General features: G+C 41.4%; 1 protein-coding gene across 3 annotated transcripts in view; it reads left to right on the top strand.

The window, feature by feature from the left end:
• Window positions 1–24,545, top strand: part of DEPTOR (DEP domain containing MTOR interacting protein) — a 90,288-nt gene that overhangs the window by 51,852 nt on the left and 13,891 nt on the right. For all 3 annotated transcript variants that reach the window (XM_074555813.1, XM_074555803.1, XM_026799491.2), the window contains 3 exons: window positions 127–261; window positions 3,369–3,439; window positions 4,070–4,174. In XM_074555813.1, the coding sequence (XP_074411914.1) occupies window positions 127–261; window positions 3,369–3,439; window positions 4,070–4,174 (311 nt within the window). The remainder of the gene's footprint in view (window positions 1–126; window positions 262–3,368; window positions 3,440–4,069; window positions 4,175–24,545) is intronic.

The raw sequence follows: 24,545 nt of genomic DNA, 5'->3' as shown, positions 1-24,545 counted from the left end.
ACCCATTCCCAGTGTTGTCAGTGTAAGTATGGCTTGCTGCTGGTTTTGGTTTTTTAAAGAAACAATGAAATGGCCTAATAATTGGTACCATCTCCCTTTCTCTCTGTGTTTTCTCTCTGCTTGCAGTGAGTCCCACCAAGGAGATAAAGATCGTGTCGGCTGTGCGGAGGAGCAGCATGAGCAGCTGTGGCAGCAGTGGGTACTTCAGCAGCAGCCCCACACTCAGCAGCAGTCCCCCTGTGCTCTGCAACCCCAAATCTGGTGAGCACCAGCATGGTTTACCATGCACAGCAGCCAGGGTGCGACGTCTCTGTGGGGAGAAGGCGACGTGAAGAATGCCTATCATCACGCCTAAGCCTCTGTTTCCAAGAACACATTAAAAATTCACAGTGTCACAGGTTTTGTAGGCCAGAGGGAACTATTATCATCTTCTAGCCTGAAGTCCTGTTGAACACAAGCCAGATGTCTGCCTCCAGTAATCTCTGTGTCAAGTCTATAATTGTGGTTTGAGCTGCAGTTTATCTCTTAGGACTACGTGCAGTCAGAGGCCTAGATTTGCCTCTTCACTGCCAAGCTCTGAACCAATTCAAATCTCCTAGAGACATTCCTTTGGTGCAAGTCAGAGGAGAGTTTAACTATCCAGTGACTGCTTGAGCTGCTATGGAATAACACCCCTCAGAAAAGAGCAGGCTCTAAAAAAAACTGAGACCGCATTGTTTCAGCCTGTCAGAGACAATTTGAACATTTTAATTTGTTTTATGGCTTACACTCATCTGTTTCAGAAGGTAGAAATAGCATTGAAGCTTATTTTCCTTTTGAAAGGATTTCCTATCCCACGCCGGAAGGTTAAACACACCCATTCTTCCACAGTTCACTTAAAATTGTTTCTTACTGTACATCTGGGAAGGGAAAAACAGACCAAGATAGATATTGTTTCAGCCTCTCTGTTTCCCTCAGAAATAGCCCTGAATATCAAACAGGGTCCCTGCTGCCCTTTTAGCTCCTTATTTTGTCAAATTCACCAAGTCCCTGCCAGTGGTGTGAGGGGAGTACTGTACAGCAGGGTAGGGCTTCAGTGGATATGTGTAATCTTTGCTTTCAGAGGGATGCTGGCATTTGAAGTGGTTACAGGAGAGTGCCTCAAGCACGAGGTGAATGCTGTTCAGAACATCAACCATTTACTTTGGAGATGAGTGAACTAAAGTGCATTTCATTCCTGCTGTGCAGAGTGGCCATCAGAAAGGGAAGGATATTTTCCCTCTCGTTTCTTTTAACACATTTCCTTCCCTCTGCTTAAGCTCTGCTGGGAATTCAGTATGAAGCTCTGAACTAAAATAATTGGAAGGACTCAGTAGGATTATATGCTCAGAAGCCATAACCCCTCCAGCAGACCTGCTGCCCAGCAGAGGAGATGCTGTCAGTTCTAGTGGCCATTGCATCCTCGGAATGTGTTATTATTGGGTGCTCAGCACCACCTTCCAGTATGCTCACCCCTTCGTGCAGGGGCTTGCCCCTAGATAAAGGGTGCTACAGTATCATGTTTTGGCAGAATATCTCTCAGGTATAATTTGCAGAAATGTTCTGGTAGCTTTTGTATGGGGAGCTCTTTGTCCCCAGTACATTAATTACATCCTGGAAAATTTTCTGGGACAGATAAAATAACATTCATGTGCTATCCATAAATGTGTGTGTTATCTAAAGTATGCCAACTATTCTGTTCATTTATGGTTCTGATTTTATATGAAGTGTCAGCCCATGAGTAGTGAGAACAAGTTTATTTTAATGCAGCTGATTGCACAATACTGGAAGAAAAAGAATAGGCTGACGTTGCTCTTGTATGAATTTTTTAGAAGAAACTTTCCCCTAGGACTAGTTTTCAAACTGTGAATAGCTTTAACAGATTCATATTTGAAAGAAGACAGCAGTGGGCTTATAAACAGACTGATTTTTAAGAATTAGAGAATTACTGGCAGTGTAGGGTTATTTCTCCCAGAGCACAAGTACAGATCCACACATCAGCTTGCATAGGTTAACATAAGGCTGTCAGATGTAAGTGTTACAAGGAATTCTTAATCCTCTGCTCACTATAAGGAGACTTTGTTCACAAATAGCTTCCTGCTAACCAGACCCAGAGCGTGTTGCTGAACTACGTGCTGATAAACACAAGGCAGAGGTGTAGTTGTTGTCAGACGAGCTTGCTTGCAGGCAAGCACTTAAAAAACACCCAGGTCATGACTTGACCAATCATGTAGAAAAAACAATCATCAAACAAAAAAAAATTCTGGAGGTATAATGAAGAGAGGCACATAAGAGAGCCATACATGGATGATTTATCAGATTCTGACTTGTCAAATGAGCATAATCATTCAGTTTTTTCACATTGACCAGACATGCTCTGTGAAGTGCAGCACTGGCTAAATGGCAGCTCATCAAAATGCATGGGAAGGTTAAAAAAAAACCAAAGATATTGGTTTGTCTGCTAGAATTCTCCCTGCTCCCATGAATGTCATTAAGAAACTCAAGAACATCTTCAAATACCATCTGTGAGAGATTTTGTCTCCCACTTGTGACTGGAAAGACAGACACCATCAAAATTATTTATCAGTAAAAGAAAAACAGCCATAATATTAAGGGTGAAACAGGCAAATGGGGGGAAGAGAATATGTCTTTATGTTGTGCTTTGTCTTTGAAGCATTTATGGACAGATAAGAAGTGGTACACAGGATGGTATTGATTTGATCTGGCAGAACTTCAAATTTAATTTGTTTGGAGGAAAATTATGCCATTACATGGGAAGGCAGTGGGGACCTGCAGAAACTTACTGGTATTTCCTTTCATTTAAAATCCCAGACACCTGTAGGTTACCTTGTCTGTCCCTGGATAAAATGGGAGTAGTAGGTCTGTTGCAGAAGTCTCTTGAGATAATTCCTCACTCAAGCAGGATTTTCTTGCTGTTCAATTCTGTGATTCAAACCCAACTCAGATGAAATAGCAGAAAGCACCCAACAAGCACACAGTGAGCTGTGAAGGAAAGCTGTTCTGTACCAGGAAGGTGGGTCACTTGTTTCAACACTGGACACAGGAAAAGCCACTTCTGAGTTTTGTGATAGTGTTTAGGGAATTTTGATTGCAGACAACAAAGTCCCTTGGCTAAATGCCCCAGTTTTCCAAAGTTCTCAGCATTTTTACCCAGTGTTATTCTGTGGGCTTTTCCTTGGTTCTCTTACTGCTTTCAAGAAAGTCTGGAAGAATAGAAAGCATGTATGGGAAGTGGGGCCAAAAAGATGTATCCCAGCAATGTATCTGATTTATCAGGAGAGATTCCAGAGGAGTGTTTTTATTTAATATTCATTTCTGTACCTCCACAGTATTAAAGAGACCTGTGACTGCTGATGAGCTCTTGATGCCTGGAGCCCCATATGTTAGAAAAACTTTTACGGTATGTCTCCAGTGTTTTTCTTTATTTTCTGCATGTTATATGCATACAGGCAATCCAAACAGACATTTTCTGGTGGGATAATTAGAGCTTATTTGTTTTTGCTGAGATTTATACTTCAAAATCCCAAACTCCATTATCAGTACTTCCACAAATTTCAGGTCTGATTCAGCACTTGCTTATTCTGTCTTTATGCCAGTGTGATACTTAAAAGGGGTATAAAATTACATAAAGCCAATAAGATTTGTATTACACAAACTCATCTGGGCCTGGTGCTCCTGCTCTGCAGGACTGGATCACCTACCCAAACCGAACTTTTCTAGCAGGGTCTTTCTACATGATGGGACAGAAAATTTGAGTAACATACATTTTTGGAGCCCTTCGTTAAAAACATTCTTGAACCTAGTCATTGGGAGCATTGCTTTTACAGTCTCCAAGTTCAACAAAGAAACTTCAGTAAAAGCAAGAGGAATCACTTAGGTAGAGCCTTTCCTATGAGTGACATAGCAGCCTGTACTCTACTATGTGTTGGAAGTATAGAGATGTTGAAATGACATCTTGGACCATTTAGAAGTTGCCCCCTTGAATTTCATTGAGCTGTTTGAAAGTGATGATGTCCTTTCTTCTTTCCAGATCGTCGGTGATGCTGTGGGCTGGGGCTTTGTGGTGCGGGGCAGCAAACCCTGCCACATCCAGGCTGTGGACCCCAGTGGGCCAGCGGCCGCGGCTGGGATGAAGGTGGGTTCTCAAAATGGGATGATTTCCCAGGGAAATTTGTGCTGCCCAGTGAAGGTCTTGGGCTGCCTGTATTAGGGGAGGGAGAGGTGCTTTTTTTCCCAGTGTTGAGTGCCTTTGTCTCAGTTTCAGGCATTTGTGCGCAGTGAGTTCTGTTGTCTTTAAACCCCCTCCTATTTATTTTTTTCTGTCCTTGAGATTCTTGAAGTCTCTTTCATATGAGACTCAATTATCTTTCCAAGTTGTTCTCTTGAACTTTTCCCTTTTTGAGGTGGGTTTTCATTCATGTGATTGTCTGGTTTTGGTGGTGGTGGTGTTATTTTTTAATGGACTTTTTTTTATTGCAATGTTTTTTCAACTTGGCACAATTTTAGCTTCCCTCTTCACAATTTACATGACTGGTGTTATGCACCTTGTGGACTTTGCATTTATAGGAACAGGCAAAGTCAGACACCTAGTAAAAGTAAAGCTAGCATAGCCTATTGTTCAGTGTAAAGCAGTTAAGATTCAAGACAATTTGGAAAGAACAATGGATACTTTCATAAAGAGGTGAAATAGCTTCATAAGTAATTTAAGAATCAGTAAATATACATTCCACTTTTAGCTTTTGCACTGCAATGCAGAGCCCATTGACTTACCTGTGGGCTTGGATCACATCTGCATATATCTGTGAATTAATCTCTGCCTTGTGCAAAGAGAAAAATAAAGACATAGTATTATGTTAAGTACAGATAAAAGCAAGAAAATTAAGTTAGCTACTACACCTGCTCCAATGGCCAGAAAGATTAAACTAGCCATGCTTTATTTTATAGCAGCAACACAGATGAAGGTTTCAGGTGTATTCCACATGTACCCCACTTTGCCATGAATTTTGTCCAGCCTTCTAATTCATCTCTCATTCCCATCACACTCACCCCAGTTGCCTCTCACCTGTCTATCCACACCCACCAAGCTGGAGGCCACAGCTCCAGGGATGCACATCCTGCCCGCTGCACAATGCCAGACCTGCCATGGAACCCTCCTTAGCAAGTGCAGGACAGGGGTTTCTGCTCTCTGGCTGCTGATTCTTTATTTTAATGGAAATTCCAAGAACATACTGTCTTCGAAACTTTTTTTTTAGAACAGGTAGGCAAAACCCCTGGGACAGGGAATGGCAGCTGCAGAGCTTGTTGGTACATGCAGCACCCAGACACATCCTGCTGGCAAAGAAGCTTGAGTTCCGAGGGAGCTGGAAGTTTTTTAATATGTTTTCTACAACACAAACATAAAATACAGTTACATTTTTTTATATGAAGAGTGTTATTTTCAAATAATGATCCTGCCTAAAATGTAAAGGGTCTAAATTTAAAAATAATTTATTACTTCATGTGTATATTCTAGATCCTGAACTTGGGACCCAAGTATTTTACAGAAGCTTTTATTCTGTAAATATAGAAACTAGCAGTACAGTGGAGCAATTCTGAAACCTGAGTTGTAAAAGTAACACTGTGGTGTCATATGTGTAATCCCATGGGGTTGCAGAGGTCTACCTGATCCATTCAAGACTGAAGAACACCAACAGTTCACTGTCCTGAGACGAACATGTCATGTTGTAAAACTGGGATATATTGCCTTGATTTTACACAAGGACAGATCTTATTGTTTTCTAAGCTGTTATCTTTACATGAAATGGTTTTTCAGAGCAGAATTGCACATAAAAATTTATAGCTGTATATGAGATAAGCTCTTCTTTAGACAGAAAAATTGTTGCCCCATTTTTGGAAATGATGATTACCTTTAGCCTAGTGAAGAGATGGTGTTTTTCTTTGAAATAAGGGCTTTTGTTAGATGTTCCCATAGCAATAAGTATGTAAATCATAGTGCAGTATCTGAAATTTTAAAAAAATCTATGTCACTTAATCCATCTGTTTACAGAACTCCTCAATCTGTCAAATTTAAAGAAATCAAATGACAGGCTTTAGATGACAGCTCCTTGAAATTAAACATTCCCCTGTGTGGAAGCTGCAGGAAGGGCACTTTGAAAACAGGCTGGGCATGGTAACTTCTGGTGGGCTGGTGCAAGACCTTTTGTCTGCAAGAAGAGTGCTACACCAAAGAAGCACTAACGAGGAAAGTTGGCTATGATGAAAAGGGCAAGAATTTGAAGAAGAGCCAAGCCTTGGCGTTGCAGTTTGTAGAAAAGTTCTTGGCAGTAGCAGCAGGGATTTTCCTCCTAAGGAGATGTATCCACTGTAATTGTTTTTTAGAGCCTCTTTATTTGTAAAGCTTGTGATTTTGCACTTGTCTGCTTCGGAGAGCACTGTTTTCCTGTCTTTGCATTATGCTGGACATACTATTGAGAGAGGACTGCTGCCCATGGTGTCATTGTACGACCTTGGTCTGTGCATTTAAAATTCTACCATGTATCACAGAAAGCAGTAAACATTGCAGGCTCAGCCTTCCTGCTGGACTTAGTGGTGGCTTGCTTTCAGTTTGAGCTTGTCTGGACTCTTGGCCTGCTCCAAAGTGCTGTGAGTTGGGAGTCTAAGCAGAAAGCTCAATGAGCTGGGGACAGAGCTCTGGCTGCCCGCAGTGGCTGTGCCTGGGCATGGCACTGGGACACGTGGGCCCTGTCACACACGTGCACCTCAGTGTGGCACCACTTGCCATCTCCTTATGTGTGACATCCTCTTCTGAGGGAATTTTCAGACAATTTAGTTCTGGCAAAATCCCTACCAGCATGATCTGCAGAAGATGTGTGAGAGGCTATAAGCTTTAGGATTTGATACCTGTTCTGGGGCTGGTAAATAGGATTACCACTCACAGTCTGAAGTTTCAGGGGTGAAGCTGAGAAAATAATTCAATAAATATCTAGTCAATTAGCTTTATTAAAGTATTTTTGGGCCCAGTTTGCTGAGGTGTGTTTGCCTGTGACAGTTGTGAGGAGAGTGGTTGCTGCAAGTGCATTAACAAGTGGGAGCTGGAGGCGACAAAAGGCTATGAAAGGAGTCAGTGTTGTGGTGCATTCTTCTAAGTTATTTGCAGCTCTGTTTAGCTGTCTTCTATCATCAGCAGTGCAGACAGGAACAGCAGGATTTTGAAGTTCCCAGGTTGCTTTAATATTCATTATTGACTGGCTGAAAAATCTGGTTCTCTGCAGATTACACTGCTTAATGTTGTCAGCTATTGTCAGTAAAACTTTTTCTCTTTTTTTAGTGATTTATTCTGTAACTTCATTTCTGTTTTTAAGGTGCAAGTATTATTTGAAAAGTTACAACTTGACTTCAAACTAGTGACTTAAATTATGCATCACATTGCTATTTAGTATGACATAACTGCAAGAGAGTGTGATGGAACAAGCAGACCTAGCTAAGTATGAGGCTTGTGAGAGAGACAAATTAATCATTCATTTTGCTGATCATCTGTTCTTACCACTGGCTGGAGAAATCAGTGCCCTATTCAAACTGTTAATAGAAAGCTATCTGATGCCTTAAACTGATTCTTAGCAAATTAATATTTATAGCTGTGACATCTAAGGTCCTCAAATCATACAAATTGCCAGTGGCTGCTTAAGCTTTTCAAGCCTAGTTCTTCATTTCAGCAGCAGGGAGTCAGCAGCAGGGAGTTTGAAGGACCACATGTTGCCGCTGGTACCAACACCTTCTGTTTGGAACTCAGCTTGGGAACTGTAATGTGCAGCCAGGACCCTTTCAGCATGGTTCTGCTCTCCTGATCTCTAAAAGCTGGCACAGGGGGGAGATCAGCTTTATAAATTTTCTGCCTGTGCATTTGTTGTCTTCATTCACAAATGATTATTTCAGGTCCAGTTTCTCAAATGATTTCACTAGCAGAATAAGAACCAACTCTCAAGTGTAATTGAATTGCCACTGTGTCAAGAAGCCAATGGATGTCACTTCATCAGGGTCATCAAGCCCATTTCATGCAGTCAAAGGACTATCTGTACTATCTGATTGCTCCAAAGGATTCAAGTACTACCACAAGGACAGCATATTACAGATTTGTACCATAGCATGGAAGACTAAAAGGCACACATTATAAGTGTCCAGCAGGGTGAAAACTAGCCCAAAACCATGTGATGTCAGAGGACTTGCCAATGCCTTATATTCCTGCAATTGGAAGAAATCTGAACAGGGAGATTCTCATGAAGTTGAATGTACCTCAAACTACAGAGAAACACAAAACCCGTTAGATGGTCCTTGCCAACCTGACCACAAACATGAGGATTGCATAATCCTGTTTGGCAAGCAAGATAAATCAGTCTAAAAATCCTAAAAAAAACCCTTCCCCCAGGAAAAAAGTATCCAAAGTCCAATTTCCAGCTTTTACAGGATAGTGGGAAAGAGAGAAGTGTGGATATTGTAGGTGAGAAACCTCTTTGTAACTCCTAAAGGCACCCTAGAGGGAGCTTGAAAACTGGGATTTATATTTTATCAATAAGGCACAAGGTACATGCCTCCATTTAACCCTTTCTGTGAAGTTTTGGGAGGAGAAGATACCTCAGTGTTTGATGCTGGGCCTCTGGCCCTTCAAAGCACTCCAGGGATGCTTCAGTGCCAATTGAAGCTGTCTGAAGGGTACTTTCATTTTTTTGTGGAATTGAGCTTTAAATGAGGAGATGGAATAGGCTTGGATAAATATTTATGCTGTGCACTAGCATATGGTGTCGAAGCAGATGCAATTCAGTCTTAGAATTCTTATCTTATACCAACATGTTACTGATTGTAGAAAGGCATAAATTACACAAGTTGCCATCTGTTTTCAATTATAGCATGAAAACACTGAGGCAGGTTGGGATTTTCCTTTAGCTGTATTATCAGCTCACTGCCGAATTCAATAATTACATTAGAGTGAGTTGAGAATGGATGTATTTGGTAATGTGAACACTCAGAAAAAGTTGCTGACAAACTGCTTTCATAGCTTGTCCATAAATAGAGAAGCAGCAGAGCTAAACATGCACTGGCACTCCCCACAATGAATGCCATTGCTGTAGGGCTTGAATATAAATGTATATATAAGCTTCAAACACATCTCTGTAAGTGCCTCATTTTCTGATATATAAACTATATGACTGATAACTGATATATTATAAACTATAATATAAAGGTCCATTCTTCTCCACAGAATTGTGGAAGCTGTATTTAAGCATCTATGACTTCAGAAAAATCTAATTTTAAGAAAATTTGATTTACCACAAAATCAGTCTGGTTGTGCAAAACCAAAGAAAATTCAAAGTTATTTTGACTCTGTCTTTCACTTTATGCAGCAGTAACCAGGACCTCCGATTTTATCTGCTATTATCCATCACAGAGATTGGAGAGTAAACCGAGTCGGGTAGCATTAACCTCAAACATCATTGAGATCATGCTTGAGAAGAGTGGTTGTTACATTACAGTATCAAAGAATGGGTCATGTTGGAAGGGACCACAGTGTGTCACCTGGTGTAATCTCCCATCTCAAGCAGGGTCATCCTAGAGCACACTGCACAGGACTGGGCCCATCCAGTAAAGGGGATTCCACAGCCTCCCTGGTCAGTCTGTTCCAGTGCATGATCACTACACAGTAAAGTCCTTCCTTGTGTCCAAGTGGAACTTCTTGTGCTTCAGTTTTCCTTCCTTGTGTTCAAGCAGGCCTTTTTCTGCTTCAGTTTTTGCCTCTTGTCCTATTGCTTGGAGCCACTCCCGAGAGCCTGGCCCATCCTCTTGGTACCCACCTTTTAGCTAGACATTAATGAGTTTCATCAATCATCTCTTCTTGAGGCTTAGCTCAGCTCCCTCAACCTTTCATTGCAAGAGGCATTCTCCAGACCCTTGACTGACTTTGTAGCCCTCTGCTGGACCCACTCCATTTTTTCCATGTCTGTCTTGTACTGAGGAGCCCAGAACTGTACACAGCACTCCAGATGTGCCTCACTAGGGCAGAGTAAAGAGGCAGGATCACCTCCCTTGACCTGCTGCCAATGCTTTTCCTAATGCAGCCCAGGATACCACTGGCCTTCTTGGCCACAAGGACATGCTGCTGGCTCATGGACAGTTTGTTGTCCACCAGGACCCCCGAGTCCTTCCCTGCAGAACTGCTTCCCAGCAGGTTGGCCCCCACCCTGTACTGCCTGGGGGTGTTCCTCCTCAAGTGCAGGACCAGGACATTAGGACATGTTAAAAGCATAGCAATGGTGAACATAATGTAGAACACTTTGATTAACAGTTTGGATAGCTTTTTCATTATTATTTATTTAATCCTTAGTGGAAATCTTTCTAAAAGACCCTAAAGAAAAAATCAGTAAGGCTATGCTAGTCAGTAGCATAATGATTCAACAGAAGTTGGAAGAGGTCAAATATTTGTGAATGTGAAAATAATAAGGTCTGCCATCAAAAATGACTTCTTGACTGGTTGTGCTTGACAACTTTTTAACATGTCTAGCACTCAGCGTACTTTCCTGATCAGTGAATGAATCTGTGCCTGGGTGTTCCTGTTCTGTGTATGCCTTCTCCTTTTAGTCTGTGGTCATCCTTTGCTAATGTAGTTTGCTGATGAACTGAATTGATGCCTCCCTAACTGTCTCAAGGTTTCCACTTTCCCTGTGTGTATTCAATTAAACTCAGTGAATAGTTCCCAGATTTTTAGAGTGAATCCTTTTACCAGTTGCACATAGGTTGGACCTATCCTAGAACCATGTTACTCTTACTGTACTGGGATTAATGCCATGAAAATTATCCCAGTAATATAGTTCTGTGAGGACTTGGCAGAAAACTGCATTGCACATCCTCTTGTCTGGGAGCTCTGTGAATTCAGCCCTCTCACCAAAGTAGAGGCTTCTCTAACTGAAGAAGAAGGTGGTTTTGAAAGCTGCATTGTGTGTCACTGCCAGAACTTTGTTTACTTGCCAGAAGGAGACAAGGCTTGGCAAATTTCTACTTTGCTTTCATTGCAGGCTACTACAAGTGCAATGAAGTGCAACAACAGAGTCTTTATGTCCTTGACCATCCTTTGCATTAGCACAGTGTCTTTAGGTTGATTGAAATAATGGAAGCTTTTTCCTCAGTATTGGGAATCCCAGTGCAGGATTAGATCTCTCTCTTCTGCTCCTTCACTGCACCAGCTACTCTGTCCATTTTATTCCTTCTCTGTGTTGGAAGCCCTGTTACTGTTGAACTCTGTGTCGGGAGACTCTTGGAGACACTGTTCCACTGGTGAACCTGCTCCATGGTGGCCACAAGGAAGCCACAGTTTGGATTTGGATTCTCTTTTCCTGACACAAACCCTCTGTGCAATACTGACCATTTCCCACCAGAATTTTTGTAAAGTGGTTTGGGTTTAAATAGAGATGGAAAATTTCAGAAAATCTGACATATTCTCAAAAATAACCAAAACATTTGATGAGTAGATCTGTTTTGGCACCTGTACAGATAAGTTTGCTAAAGTTTCTTTGTTTCCTTATGGGAGGTGTGGTTCACAGCATAAGATCCAGGTTTTCCAGTCTCAGAGCAGAGATTTTGCAGACTGGGCCCAGTGACTCCCATGCAGCAAAGTTACAGCTCCCCAGGTTTCAAACATCAGTTTGTACAGCTCTCATCTTTCTAAGCCATCCTTCTCCCTCTCCTGAAATTTGTGTTTGTGTTGACTCCAGATATTTTCGTTGTGACATCCCACCCTGCCACCCCTGCCCAGGTTGTAACTACTCTGCAGACACTTTCTATTTCCAATGTTACCACATTCCAGTCTCTGCTGATCTTTACAAAAATTCTCCTGTTTTGCTCCATTTTTCAATAATAAATCAGTAGGCTCTTCATTGTGAAATTTTATTCTTTTAAAGCCATAATAAAGCTCCTGTTATCTTCTGACATGTCAGAATTTCATCCTACATTCCTACTTTTTTTGGTGGATCTCCGTTTTTTTCTGCTTGTTTCCTTGGTTTGCCTTGCTCCTTTGTCCACAGAGTTGTATAAGTTTGTTTTGAAGAAATCTCTTCTGAGGCTGCAGAACTTCTGAAGCAGTTTTGGAAGGTTAAGTGAACCCCACCCTTGTGCACAAGCCCCAGAGTGCACAGCCAGCACCAGCTGGGTCTGGGACTGTGCTTGCTTCAGTGGATCATGAGCCTCTGTTCTTCTGAGCCAGTGGATATAAAACTGACTAAAAAATCAGCCACCTTTATCTTGTGCTAGAGACCAGGTGCTTGCAGTGACTATCTGGAACTCCTCTATGACGAAGAAATCAAAACTTGGCGTGTGAAAAGTCACACACTGAGGTATGAGGGGAAAGACCCCCCACCATGCAGTTGGGAACATTGACGCAAACATCACGCCAGCAGGATGTGAGCTGCAAACTGCACACACAAAAGAAAACAGAGAAAAATTCTTTTCATGATTGTCAGACCTGATTTTGAACAACAGGATCCATGCTGATCACTATAGAGAAAGGAATTAAGACAGTGGGAATTCCCAGGTGAAATATAAAAATAGTGAGTTCAACTTTTTGAGTCTAAATTTCTCCTTTAACATCTTCCCCCCTGCCAAACTTACAGGACACAGGTTTAATAAGGTTTTACTTGCTTATCCCAGACCCAAATTTTGGCCTGCATAGAAGTATTAGATTTCCAATGCCTCTGTGTGATTTTTCCTAAAGACTCTTTTAACAGAGAGAGTTTTACTGGGCGATAAAAAACTTTTTTTCTCTTTACAACAACTGAAACCTTAAATGAGTACAGCTAGTTTCATAATATTTCAGAGCTCTGTTTTCCACATTCACAGTGGTGTGGTCGACTTTAGAATTGAACTTGTTTGTAGGCCTGTCACCTAAAATGGTCTTGGGCAACAAGTGACCCACTGTACTTGTGTCTGTATGTTGGCACATTCTCATCAACAGGAAATACAAATACAAAAAAAAAAACAAATCTGTAGCTTCATTATTGGAGATCAGTGAATTTTCTAAATTTAGTCACATTATTTTAATAACTTATAGTTTTAAAAATTCTTTTCAAGTAAGTGGTGTTTTATGACAGGATAATCCAGATATCTGAAAATCTTGCCTTTATCAAAGTGTTTTCTGTTTTTTTTCTGGAGTCTTACAGCTGTAACCATTCAGAAAGAGAGACAGCAGCACTGTAGAACAGGGCTGTGCTTGTGCTTTGCTACGACTTCCAAGCTCCTGTGTGGTCTGTAGGCTATTGAATGGCAAGATCCTGATGGAGCAGCTGGGATCTCCCCATGCTCAAGCTGTCATGGGCTATTGCAGCTCACTCCCAGGTAGCCCAGCCTCTCTAAAGAGACTGCTGTCATCTGAAAAATTGATCAGCAGAATGCCTGAAATCTTGAAAAGGTTATCCTAAGTGTCTGTTAAAAAGACATAGAATTAGAGGCTAGTTCAGCAAAAAGCTATCATTTTGAACTACTTCTGCTCTCAGCTGAGGATGAAAAACATTTTGTACTACTTGGTTTACTTGCAATACTCATTTCAGTTGATTACTTGAAGAGTTCCTCAGATGCTGTTGTTTTTACAAGTCCAGGCTATCTCAGCTCTCTGCCCTGAGCACTTCAAGGATGCTGCTGCTCCCCAGCTGCTGCCCTGAAGACTCTTGCCTGCACTTCTCTCTCCGTCTCTTTGCTTGCTGCTGCTCAAGACACAAAGTGGCTTCCTTTCATGGTATAAGGGAATGAATTGGGAAGCATGTTGCGTTAAAGCCAAGGCTCTGTTTAGCTAGCCAAACACATGGAAAAACAATTGCACTTTTGTCTGTGCAAACAGAGAGCAGCTGTTTGTCTCAAACAGCGCAGACTGTTCCTGCTCACAACATGCTGGATACCAGAGGGTGCTGAGGGTGCCTTGCATGAGTCTGCCTGCCCCTGCAATTCCCTTGGTTGCACTTCATGACTGTTTTTATCCAATATGGGACTTAAATGAACTGCAGTTCAGCATAATTATATTTGACCATGTAAGTAAACTGATACATAGTTTTAAACTTTTTTATTCATTATGTGCAATTTTGTTTTAGCAAATATGGTTTAGCTACAGATATACCAGAAAAAAAAAGACACCAAAAGGTCAACCCAAGCATTAAAAGACATTATTTCTAAGCTTAGACTCTGTTCTTCTGAGACGGATGCAGTATTTTACCCAGAGCCATCTTTAGCCATTTGAGTTGTTTATCATATTCAGAGCTGTTCTGTGGTAGGTATCAAATTGCACTATACAATAAAAATGCTTATAAAGTTAGACATGCAGTCACTGGTGTGCTTTCCTGATGTGGCCCAGCCTGGTCCAGCTTTACCTGTGGGTATTTCTCACTGGGACTCACATTAAGTCAGTGATTTTACACACCAGTTCCCAATTAGGGCCGTGGAAAGCAGTGACCTATATTCCCCTACTCCATATTTATGGATGGTTTGTGTTTCAGGGTATTATATTCTTATGTTATTACTCTCCAGATATGTACAGATAGCATTAATTTACCTTTGTGAATAATTCCTGCTCAGTTGATCTGTCAGCAAAACTCCACCACTTGCAGAGCTGAGACTTGGGCAGCCCAAGAGATTCATGCTCCAAAGCAAGAGTTGTTCTCATGGGCGCTTTGGTCAGCTCTTTTCCTTCTCTAATTTGTCCACTCTGTTTGTGGAGTTTGCTCAGCAGTGATTTAATTCTCTTTCTGATGAAGAAAAAAGGATTTGAATTCCCAAAGATTCCCATCATTTGGAAGCGAGGAAGGAAGGGAGAGACTGTCTGAACCAATGATGAAGCCCTTGATAATCTGACTTTTTATATTATGTGACTTACTCCATTATGTTATAAAATAGCTATTACTATATTATGTGGGGTTTTTTTGCATTATGCAGTTTAAGAATTATGTTGTTTAATTCACATTGGGGTTTTTTTCAGTTGGAGACAAATTTGTTTGGAATACTATAAAAAATTCAGCCTCTTTTTTAAAATGGAAAGAAATAAGTAATATATATGTAATGAAAATGTGTAATGAAGCCTTGCTCAGGCAAACCATCCGCACCACTCTGCAGTCACAGATCACGATGGAGCACAAGAATGATGAAGTTATATTTTAATTCTGTAAATGGAGTTCATTTTCTCTGCTATGAGTTGCAGTGTGCTCTGCAGATACCCAGTTTCTAGCCCCCTGATGGAACACTGGGTCAGCTTCACACTGCTGTACAGAATGAACAAGAAACACATCTCTCGAGAGACAACATCTTTTTTATGCAAAGCCTGGATACTTGCCTACTCCCACACCACCCACTGCACAGCCAATTACACTTTCGCTGGAGATATTTACAGAACTGAACACACATCTGCAATTTATTCTGTTCCATCCAGTAACCTCAGTTGTGGAGGAAAGGCCATGGTATGATTTTTTAACCTTCCAGCAACATGCAGTTGGTTGTGAATTGTGAGGTTCCAGCTTAACTTTACTAATCCTATCAAGATTGCATGAACTCTTTAAAAAAATACCAAAGATAAAAATCTAAGTAGAAACATAACTTTTAGGACCTCTGATTTTCATCTCTTTTCCTCATTCCATTGTGACAGTGTAAAGCTTAGCAGAGTGAGAGCAAAAATTTCAGTGCTGCCTGTGTTGACTTTTAAGTAGAAGTTAGTCTTAGATCTTAGGCTCTTCTGTGGTACCACATCAAGCATCTCTGTAGCCTGGCTCTGCTGAGCATGGGGATTCCTTTGCTTTATGGCTGTGGGTGACCTATTAAAACAGAAGAAATCCTGTATCAACATAAAGGCTGGTTGTGTAAGTGTGTAAAAGAAGCTGAGCTCTGTGCTCTCTCTCCTCCACTGTTGTTCTCCTGCATCAGATTTCTCTGCACTTGTTCTTGGTACCATAACATCCATCTTGCCATTGATTTCACTGAGACTTGAAGTTATCTGAAAACTTTAGTTTTCTGGTCTGTGTAAACTCTGCCAAGAAGGCTGATCCTATCTTCACCTCCTTTTCATCTCCCTCTTTCCCTTTGCCTTCAACCAGATGTGTCTATTGCCTCCTTCCTCCATCCATGTCAGGAACATCAAGGAACTTACTTTGCCTGGAGACGAGTCCTTTCATTTATTTATTTTTACTGGCACAGGATGAAAAGGATGAAAAGGGAGTGGTGCCTGGCTTTGGTGTGCTGCTCCCAGAGCCAACACAAAGGGACAGGAGCATCTCTTGGGACTGCAGGCACCAAGTTCTGCTATGAATCTTCCTCCCCTTTGAAAGGGGTTTGACATCTGAATCCACAGATTCTTTGGCAACTCAGGTTGAGTGTATCCCTCTCTCTGAGCAGAGGTCCCAAATCAGATTACTGATCCAGCTTTTAATAAGCAAACACTTTTTTTCCACATTTCTTTTAAAAGTAAAATTATCTTTTTGCGCTCTAAAGAGACAAAAACCTCATTGTCACTAAGGGTGTTGTCACTAAGGGTCTTGTACACAAACCCATGATGTGGTATGTGAGGTAGAAGGTGATGATGTGGTAATTGTTTGGGAAGATTTATTCAAGAGGTCTAACAACTGGCAAGGCAAATCTGTGTGGTTTTCCACTTGTAAATAGCTCCTTTCTAGTTGGTAACAGCAATGAAAATTACAAATGGTGTAGTTTTTTGTTCCTTTGTGACAAAATAACAGCCTTAAATGGAAGTTTTTACTTTCACTCATTTCTCAATTCCTTCACATTTCATATTTAAATTAGATTTAAAAAAGTGACATCTTGAATTCCATCTGTTTGCTTGGAGGGCAGTGGTGCCTGGGAGGCAAGAGTGGGAGGAATGTTTCCCAGCATCTGCAGAGGAGCAAGGGGCGTGCAAGGGGGAAAGGATCCCATTGGAAAGTTACCTCTTCTTTTACAATGTTGGAAGCTTGGATGTCCCCTTCCTCCTTGCAGAAAGCTGGAAAGCTGTGTTTCAGATGTTATGTTCTTGTAGCACCTAAGCCTTGCCCAAATTTTGCTGAAATCTGTCAGCAAGACAGGAAAAGCCAAAGCAGCTGTATTGACTCTTGAAACAAGCAATGGTAAAGGCTGCATTGTTTTTATTTTTGCTTTGTGCTTTCCTTCTCAGTTTCAGGAGTTTAGTAACCTTCCCAGGTGAGAGCTGTGGCCTTATCACAGAATCAACCAGTATGTTTTCAATTTTGGAACTGGCCCAGAGCTTTCAAAAGTATCTGAAGTGTGAAAAGTTTGATTTGTTGGGTATCCTGCTGATGACATCTCCAGGTCACTGACAATTGCAAAATGTTAACCCTTCAGCCCTGATTTCATGGGTGCCCATAAGGAAGGGTTCTTATTGAGAGCATGGCCTGATATTTAATAGAAATCAGGATCTTGTGGGTCTCTCATGCACACTGAAAACAGATGGGTTTGCTAACCACATATGGAGGACTTTCCTCTGGAAGACCACAGTGAATTTCAGAATTGTTTCAATAATGAAACAATTATGAGTTTGAGCTATTCAAGCGTCCCAGCTGATCCTTGTCCCTGCCGGATTAGTAGGACATGAAAAAAGCATTTATTTATAATTATTGAGGGTGTCTGTATAACAGAAATGTAAGCAGGCTGTCTCTGTAATGGATTTAATTTTAATTTTATTAGTAAGAAGAAAAGCAAAAATATTACCATTGAGATATACTTTTCTTTTTTAAATAATTATATTGTCAATTCTGGTATGAATTCTACTCCATAAAATAGCCAAATACACTTTTGTTTGAACAGCTCTGAAAGAAGTTATACTTAGAACCTTTTCTTTTTGTTCTTAGGAAAATTACTGAACAACTTTCCAAGGTTGAAAATAACTCCTACACTTGCCTAATTAATAATTTTACTTGATGCTAATAAGGTGGTTTTTTTTTTAAAGAAACTGAAAAGAAAGCAATACATTTTTTTCATGCATTTTGGGAATGCATGTGTGACTGGGAATTATCTGTGTGACTGGGAATTATCTGTGTGACTTTGACTTCACATCAGATGATAAGAAGAAATAGTACTCAAGGAAGCATGTCCCAAACTATCAAAGTGTATGTAAAACACTGTGGATACAAATGATGAACAGAGCAAGGGGTTAAATCCAGTCTGTCTCCTGCTGGATGACTGAGCCTGCCTCATTTCAGACACAGCTTTCCCAACAAGCCCAACTTGTTTCTGTGCAATGTGCTAAGAACTTCTGAACTACCTTGGTCTCAAAGGGATGTGCTTTGCTGCAGAACATGGGCCTGCTTTGTGCTGTCTGCTGCTAGAAATCTGTTTTGGATCCACACAGAGTCCAGGAGTGAAATCCTGGCTACTCCAGAGTGAAAAGATTAGTGCAAGACTCTCTCCAGCATTTTTATATATTTTCCTTCATACAGTTGCCATGTGTACAGTAATATTCATACTTTCAGTGGAAATTAATTGGTGGCACTATTTTCAACATCTCTTTATGCTGTTAATTGCTGATGTCAGAGCTTCTATCAGTACCAAACAGCCCATCAAACCTTTTTGTTTGGTTTACCTTGTTGCTGTTGAAGGAGAAGATTTGAGTGCACTGGCATAGACTTTGTGTTTTGCAGTTTTAGACCCTGAATATTCCCATTGCTGCCTAGAGAATGAGGTGAAGTATCAGTACTGCTGCAAAACTGTATTTTTGCCACTATCTTTACTGTGTCATTGCATAATCTAGCTTTGAATCTGAGAACTTCAAGCCTGCATTATTTGGTAACATTGATTGCTTTGGTACCTATTTGATCTGCAATTTTAGTATTGTGTGTATTTTCCTGAAGAGCAGTTAACAAACTAAACACCAAAAAAACCACTAAAATCCCACAGTCAAACAAACAAACAGACAAACAAAAAAACCCAGAGTAGATTCCAGACACTGATGCTGGCACTGAAATGTAAATGATAAATCCTTTGAGAATGAGCACCTCACCCCCCAGCAGCTGCTGGAGTAAAGGACAGTCCCTGGCCATCCCAGCCAGGCTGCCTGGTGGCAGTTGTATTCCTCTTAATTTGGGCGGGTTTTTCAAAATTTATCTCAAATTAAACTGGCCATGTAATCATGGTCTTGTCCTACTGTTTTGACATATATTATCTGCTGACTGTACATGGCTGTTACTTGCTTTATACCAGAGATGAACAGTTGGACTCACTGCATCTATAAATTAAAATGTCATTTTAGGCCTGTCCCAAACAGCAATGATCACTTAGGTCAAAGTCTGCAATAGGAATTTCCAGCTCTTTATAAACTTTCACAACAGCCTTCTAAAAGGTGTGCCTAGAAAAGAACATTTTTAAAGGATTTTTAAGTGTATTACACTCAAAAAAGTCCAGCAAGCAAGGCTTGGCTCTGCAGGGAAAGCTAACTAAAGCTCACAGTGCAAACAGCATCTGAATATCCAAGGATCTAGGCTAGCTGCCTATCCTGTAACATTCCTGTAGCATTTATAAATATGAAGGTCATCCTGAGGCAGAACTAACAAAGAATTACTGACAGGTATGCAATGTTTTGGTTTCATGATTGGCTTTAAAGCAGTTGCACAGTTCCACTCCCATGCCTGCAGCCAGCCTCTGACATCCCTTAGAAGGATCCCATAGTCATCCTCAGCTCAGCTCCTGATCAGCACCAGCTCAGCTGTCCAGCCCGGGTGCAGGCAGCCCCCTGCGAGGGCAGGGCCTTGCTTTGGCAGCAGGCAGCTGTCCCAGCAGGAAAATCAAGGGGTGTGGATGTACATCTGCAGGGCAGCTTGGCAGGACCGAGGAGGGGCAGGCAGCCAAAGATTGCCGTGGAGGAAAGAGCAATTACCAGTGAGGGGGAGGAAGGGTTGGACAGTTCCAAGTACAGCACAATCCCGATTTTGCCAGTAAATGTCACAGTAACAAATTATTCTCACCCCTTCTTGCCATCTTCAGTCCGATGATAAATGGCATGATGAATCTTTGCTAACTTCTTTAAACTACAGGCTTCCAGATCCTTTTTTCAATGCAAAGTTAAAATGTAAGCCCTAATTTGAAGTTTACAGGGGGCCACCTGGATTTGGTTAAACCTTCTGTATACATGATGGAAAACCCACAGAAAGACAGAGGTGCTTTTTCTGCTATTCCTGCTTCCATGAGCTGCTGTTTCCAATGGCGGGAAATTGAAATACTCAACAATAAATGCTTACTACTGTAATACTTAAGTATTTGAAATCAGTTAAGGGAGGGGTTTTTTTTTCATTTGAGTGTTGCTTTATTTAACTATTATTAGTTCTGTGGTTTTTAGATGACCACATCCTGACCAACAAAATGGTCAGAATTTATTCTGGGCTGTGTCATTTCTTGAAGTCTGAGGGATGAAAAGGGATGGTTATCTCTTGTCAAGCTCCTTGGAGAGCAATGAGGAAATGAACAATAAAAGGTTCTTTGAGGCTCTTTTAACTGTAGTTTATCATCTATTATAGTTACTGATGTGTGGAAACCAACAGAAATACTTTACATGTTTGTAGTTACAAAGCCCTTAACAGCTGCAGCTATGAGCTGAGCACTTACAGCTTTTTGAAATGTGTTTTTATAAATGTAATGTTAAATCATTGTATTTTTTTAAATCAGTCTCCTGAAGAAAATTCCTGCGATAATAAAATATGAATTGACTCACCAGTCAGGGCTGGTGAGTGGGTGCTCACTTGCTCTTGCTTGTTTTTTCACTTCAGTAGAGCAATACACAATATGAGCATTTTTGGGGCAGGATTGATAGTGACTAAAATGCACAAAGCAGCACTGCATTTCATTTCCCCTTGCTGGATGCAGTGAATGGGAAATCAGGGTGGGGAGAGGAAAACTGAGTTGAGGGCAGTCAGCATAACAAAGGGCTCAGGACTGTGCAAACCTCTTTGTCCTCACCAGGACTGGAGGACACAGCAAATGGCTCCTCATTTCTTCATCCCTGAGAGAGCCAGTTTCTCCGGAATTTGCAGAGACTCAGCCCTCAGGAGCACTGGTCAAGCAATTACTATGGAGAGAGCTTTCTAGCCCCAGGGTAGTTGGCTCTTTATTACCATCTCCTGCTCCTCATGGGTCTTTTCCTGCAGTTTTAGGATGGGAATATGCTCTTCAGTGTATTGCCCTCCCCCCTGCATTTATCTTCTCATCTGGCCTGGGTGGACTTCTTGCATCTAATCCTCTCCACTGCGAATGATGAAATTAATAAACCATGTGGATCCACTGCAAAGGAGGGCACGAAGGGGGCTGTTCTCAGCTGTACACATTGCTGGTTAATTGTGTTGCCAAAGGCATGTGATAAAACAAACACACTGAGAATGCAGGCGTGTCAGCTCTTGTCTTCCACAAAAAAATTCACTCCTTGGCATCCAGACTGCTGTTCACGTTGTGCCTGTGCCATCTGTATTTACACCATTGCAGCCCTGGTGTGGGTCACTGGCTGGTCTGAAACTCTGTTCCTCTGGCAGGGGAGTTCCCCAAAGACACCTGAATGCCCCTGCCATGATCCAGCACGCAGATTTATCCACTGAACCTGGCCAAACATGAGTCCCATGCATTGGGATTACAGTAAGTCAAGACGACTGAGAATATGCAACAGTAAAACAAAGATCAGCCATTCAACTTCCAAAAATTGCTTTAAGCCAGAAGACACAATGTTGTTTCTGTTGGTCTGTTTTAAATCAACCCAAATATTATTTTAGAGCCAGAGCTATAATTCAGTAAAACTTGATACAATCTTGGAAAGCCATAGAAAGTATTAGGAAATACCACTGGAAGTTGAAACCTACAGATACTGCAATAATCTGCATTTTAAATTGAATAGACATGCCAGTTAAATACTAATTGGACACATTGCAGAGGGTGACGGGTTACCTTTTCAACAAAAATCCTTAAAATTTAGAAGGCTTTGTCTGCATGCAAAAACTAAACCATTTTCCCAATGCTACTTGCAGCTGAACTATTCATATACAGGAAAGATTATTGCCATGGGAGTTGTATCACTGATTGCCATATTTTGGTGATCATTTAGGCTGCCAGTAAGGCTACTTCCACGATCTTCAGCTCTGCAGAGGAGTTCTGAGGGAAAGGAGTAAGGTGCAAGAGTTTACCATCCCTTCAGGAGCTGCTGCTGCCACTCTTCCTCTGCAGAGGCTCTAAGGAGCAGAGATTAAAGTAATTGGTGACATTTTAAATGAAACGTTACATTTTTGGATTGGGTTCACTTCCTCTATAATTTTTCTTAAATTGATAGCTACATTCTGTCCATTTTGCAGAAATACAAATTGAGTTTCACCACACATTTTGAGAGGGAAGTTGCTGGCACACAAAAGTTAAGTGACTTGGCATGTGAGAAAATCTGCTTTAGAGCTAGCATTGAAGGACACCAGAGCTGCTTCCCACCTCTCCCACATCCATTTCTGTCTTGTGCTTCTGCCTAAATAGGAAAGTGAAAAATCATAGCCTGATAGAATTGTTACTGCTGGAAAAGACGGGTTGGTCTAATAGCGTCAAGTCCAGCCATTAATGTGACACTGCTGCATTCACCACTAAACCAAGTTCCCAGGTGCCACATCCACACAGGGCTTTTAGCACTTGCAAGGATGGTTGTTCTAACCCTTTCCTGGGCAGCCTGTTCAAATGTCTGACCACTTGTTCTGTGAAGAAATTTGTTCTCATATCACAGAATCAAATAGTTTGGAAAAGACCACAGAGATCATCATGTCAAAGCTATGACCGAACACCAATGTGTCAAGTAGCCCTGGCACCAATGCTCCCCTGGTGCAACTGGTGCAACGTGGGGCTGTTTGCTCTGGTCCTGTCCCTTGTTACCTGGTAGAAGAGATCAACCCCACCTGGCTCCAGCCTCCTCTCAGGGAGTTGGAGAGAGTGACAAGGTCTCCCCTGGGCCTCCTTTTCTCCAGGCCAAACACCCCCAGCTCCCTCAGCTGCTCCTCACCTGAGTTGTGCTCCAGACCCTTCCCCAGCTGTGTTGCCCTTCTCTGGACACACTCCAGCCCCTCAATGTCTTTCTAGTGAAAGGCCCAGAACTGGACACAGGATTTGAGGTACAGCCTCACCAGTGCTGAGTACAGAGGGACAATCCCTGCCCTGCTCCTGCTGGCCACACTGTTTCTGATCCAGGCCAGGATGCCATTGGCCTTCTTGGCCACCTGGGCACACCCTGGCTCATGTTCAGTCACTGCTGACCAGCACCCCCAGGTCCTTTCCCAAGGGGCAGCTTTCCAGCCACTGTTCCCCAGCCTGCAGTGTTGCAGGGGGTTGTTGTGACCCAAGAGCAGGATCTAGGACATTGCCTTGATGAACCTCATAAAATTGACCCCACAATTGATCCAGAGTGTCCATATAAAATAAAGCATGAAAAATTCTGGTGATACTTGTTTCATAGCTTCTTTCTTACAGATTCAAGGGGACTTATGGGTAAAATAGTCTTCTAGTGAATGTATTATTTCCATTGAAACAATAGGACAATATTACTATTCACTTAGGCTCCATATTTTTATCATTAAAAATACAGATCTAGACACTACACACGTTTTTTGACCTTTTTACCAAACACTGTAATGTTATGATTAGATGCAGAGAAGTCTTAACATCCTTGAAGAATCAGTATTATCTTTATTTTCCTGCATTTTTTACAATGTTGATGTGACTTTTTCTCTGTTTAAGTGTTTTAAGATGTACAGTGATGTTGGTCAGTATATTTCTATCAAGAATATTTTCCTTGAAAATATCCTATGATCATACAAAACCTCCAATATTTGTTATAGCTTTTACAAACAAAATACTAGCATATTTGAAATTTATTAATAAGCCATACTTGATGAAGGAAATCAAAACCAATCACATGGAAGTGACATTTTAATCTGTCCTAGTACTGACTTCATCTTCTGTGATATTATTTCTCAAAATTTGGATCCATTTTGTTCATGTTACACTGTTGGAGGTTTTGGCACTGAATCTAGTGAAGTCATCATTCAGACCTTGCCCTGAGCCTGGAAACATGGTTCATATTTTTTCTTGGTGATTACCAAGAGCTGACTAAAATTATTTCTAGGAAAACATTTAAGACAAACTAAAGATAAAAGACTGCAATTGCCAGAGCTGTCTTCATAGAATCATAGAATGATTTGGGTTGGAAGGAAACTTGACGACAATCTCATTCATTCCCGCTGCTGTCAACAGGGACACCTTTCACAAGGCCAGGTTGCTCAAAGCTCCGTCCAACCTGGCCTTAAACAGTTCCAGGGATGGGGCATCCACAGCTTCTCTGATCAGCCTGTGCCAGTGCCTTACCACGCTCATAGTAAAGCATTTCTTTCTGATATCTTATCCAAACCAAACTGTTTCTGATATCTTATCTTATCCAAACTGTTCCATCTTAAAGCCTTTCCCCCTTGACCTGTTACTCCAGGCCCTTGTGA

Source organism: Zonotrichia albicollis, chromosome 1 (assembly GCF_047830755.1).
Source record: "Zonotrichia albicollis isolate bZonAlb1 chromosome 1, bZonAlb1.hap1, whole genome shotgun sequence".
Lineage (NCBI taxonomy): Eukaryota > Metazoa > Chordata > Aves > Passeriformes > Passerellidae > Zonotrichia > Zonotrichia albicollis.
Note: the sequence above shows the minus strand (reverse complement) of the source record. Positions and strands in the feature narration are given on the sequence as shown.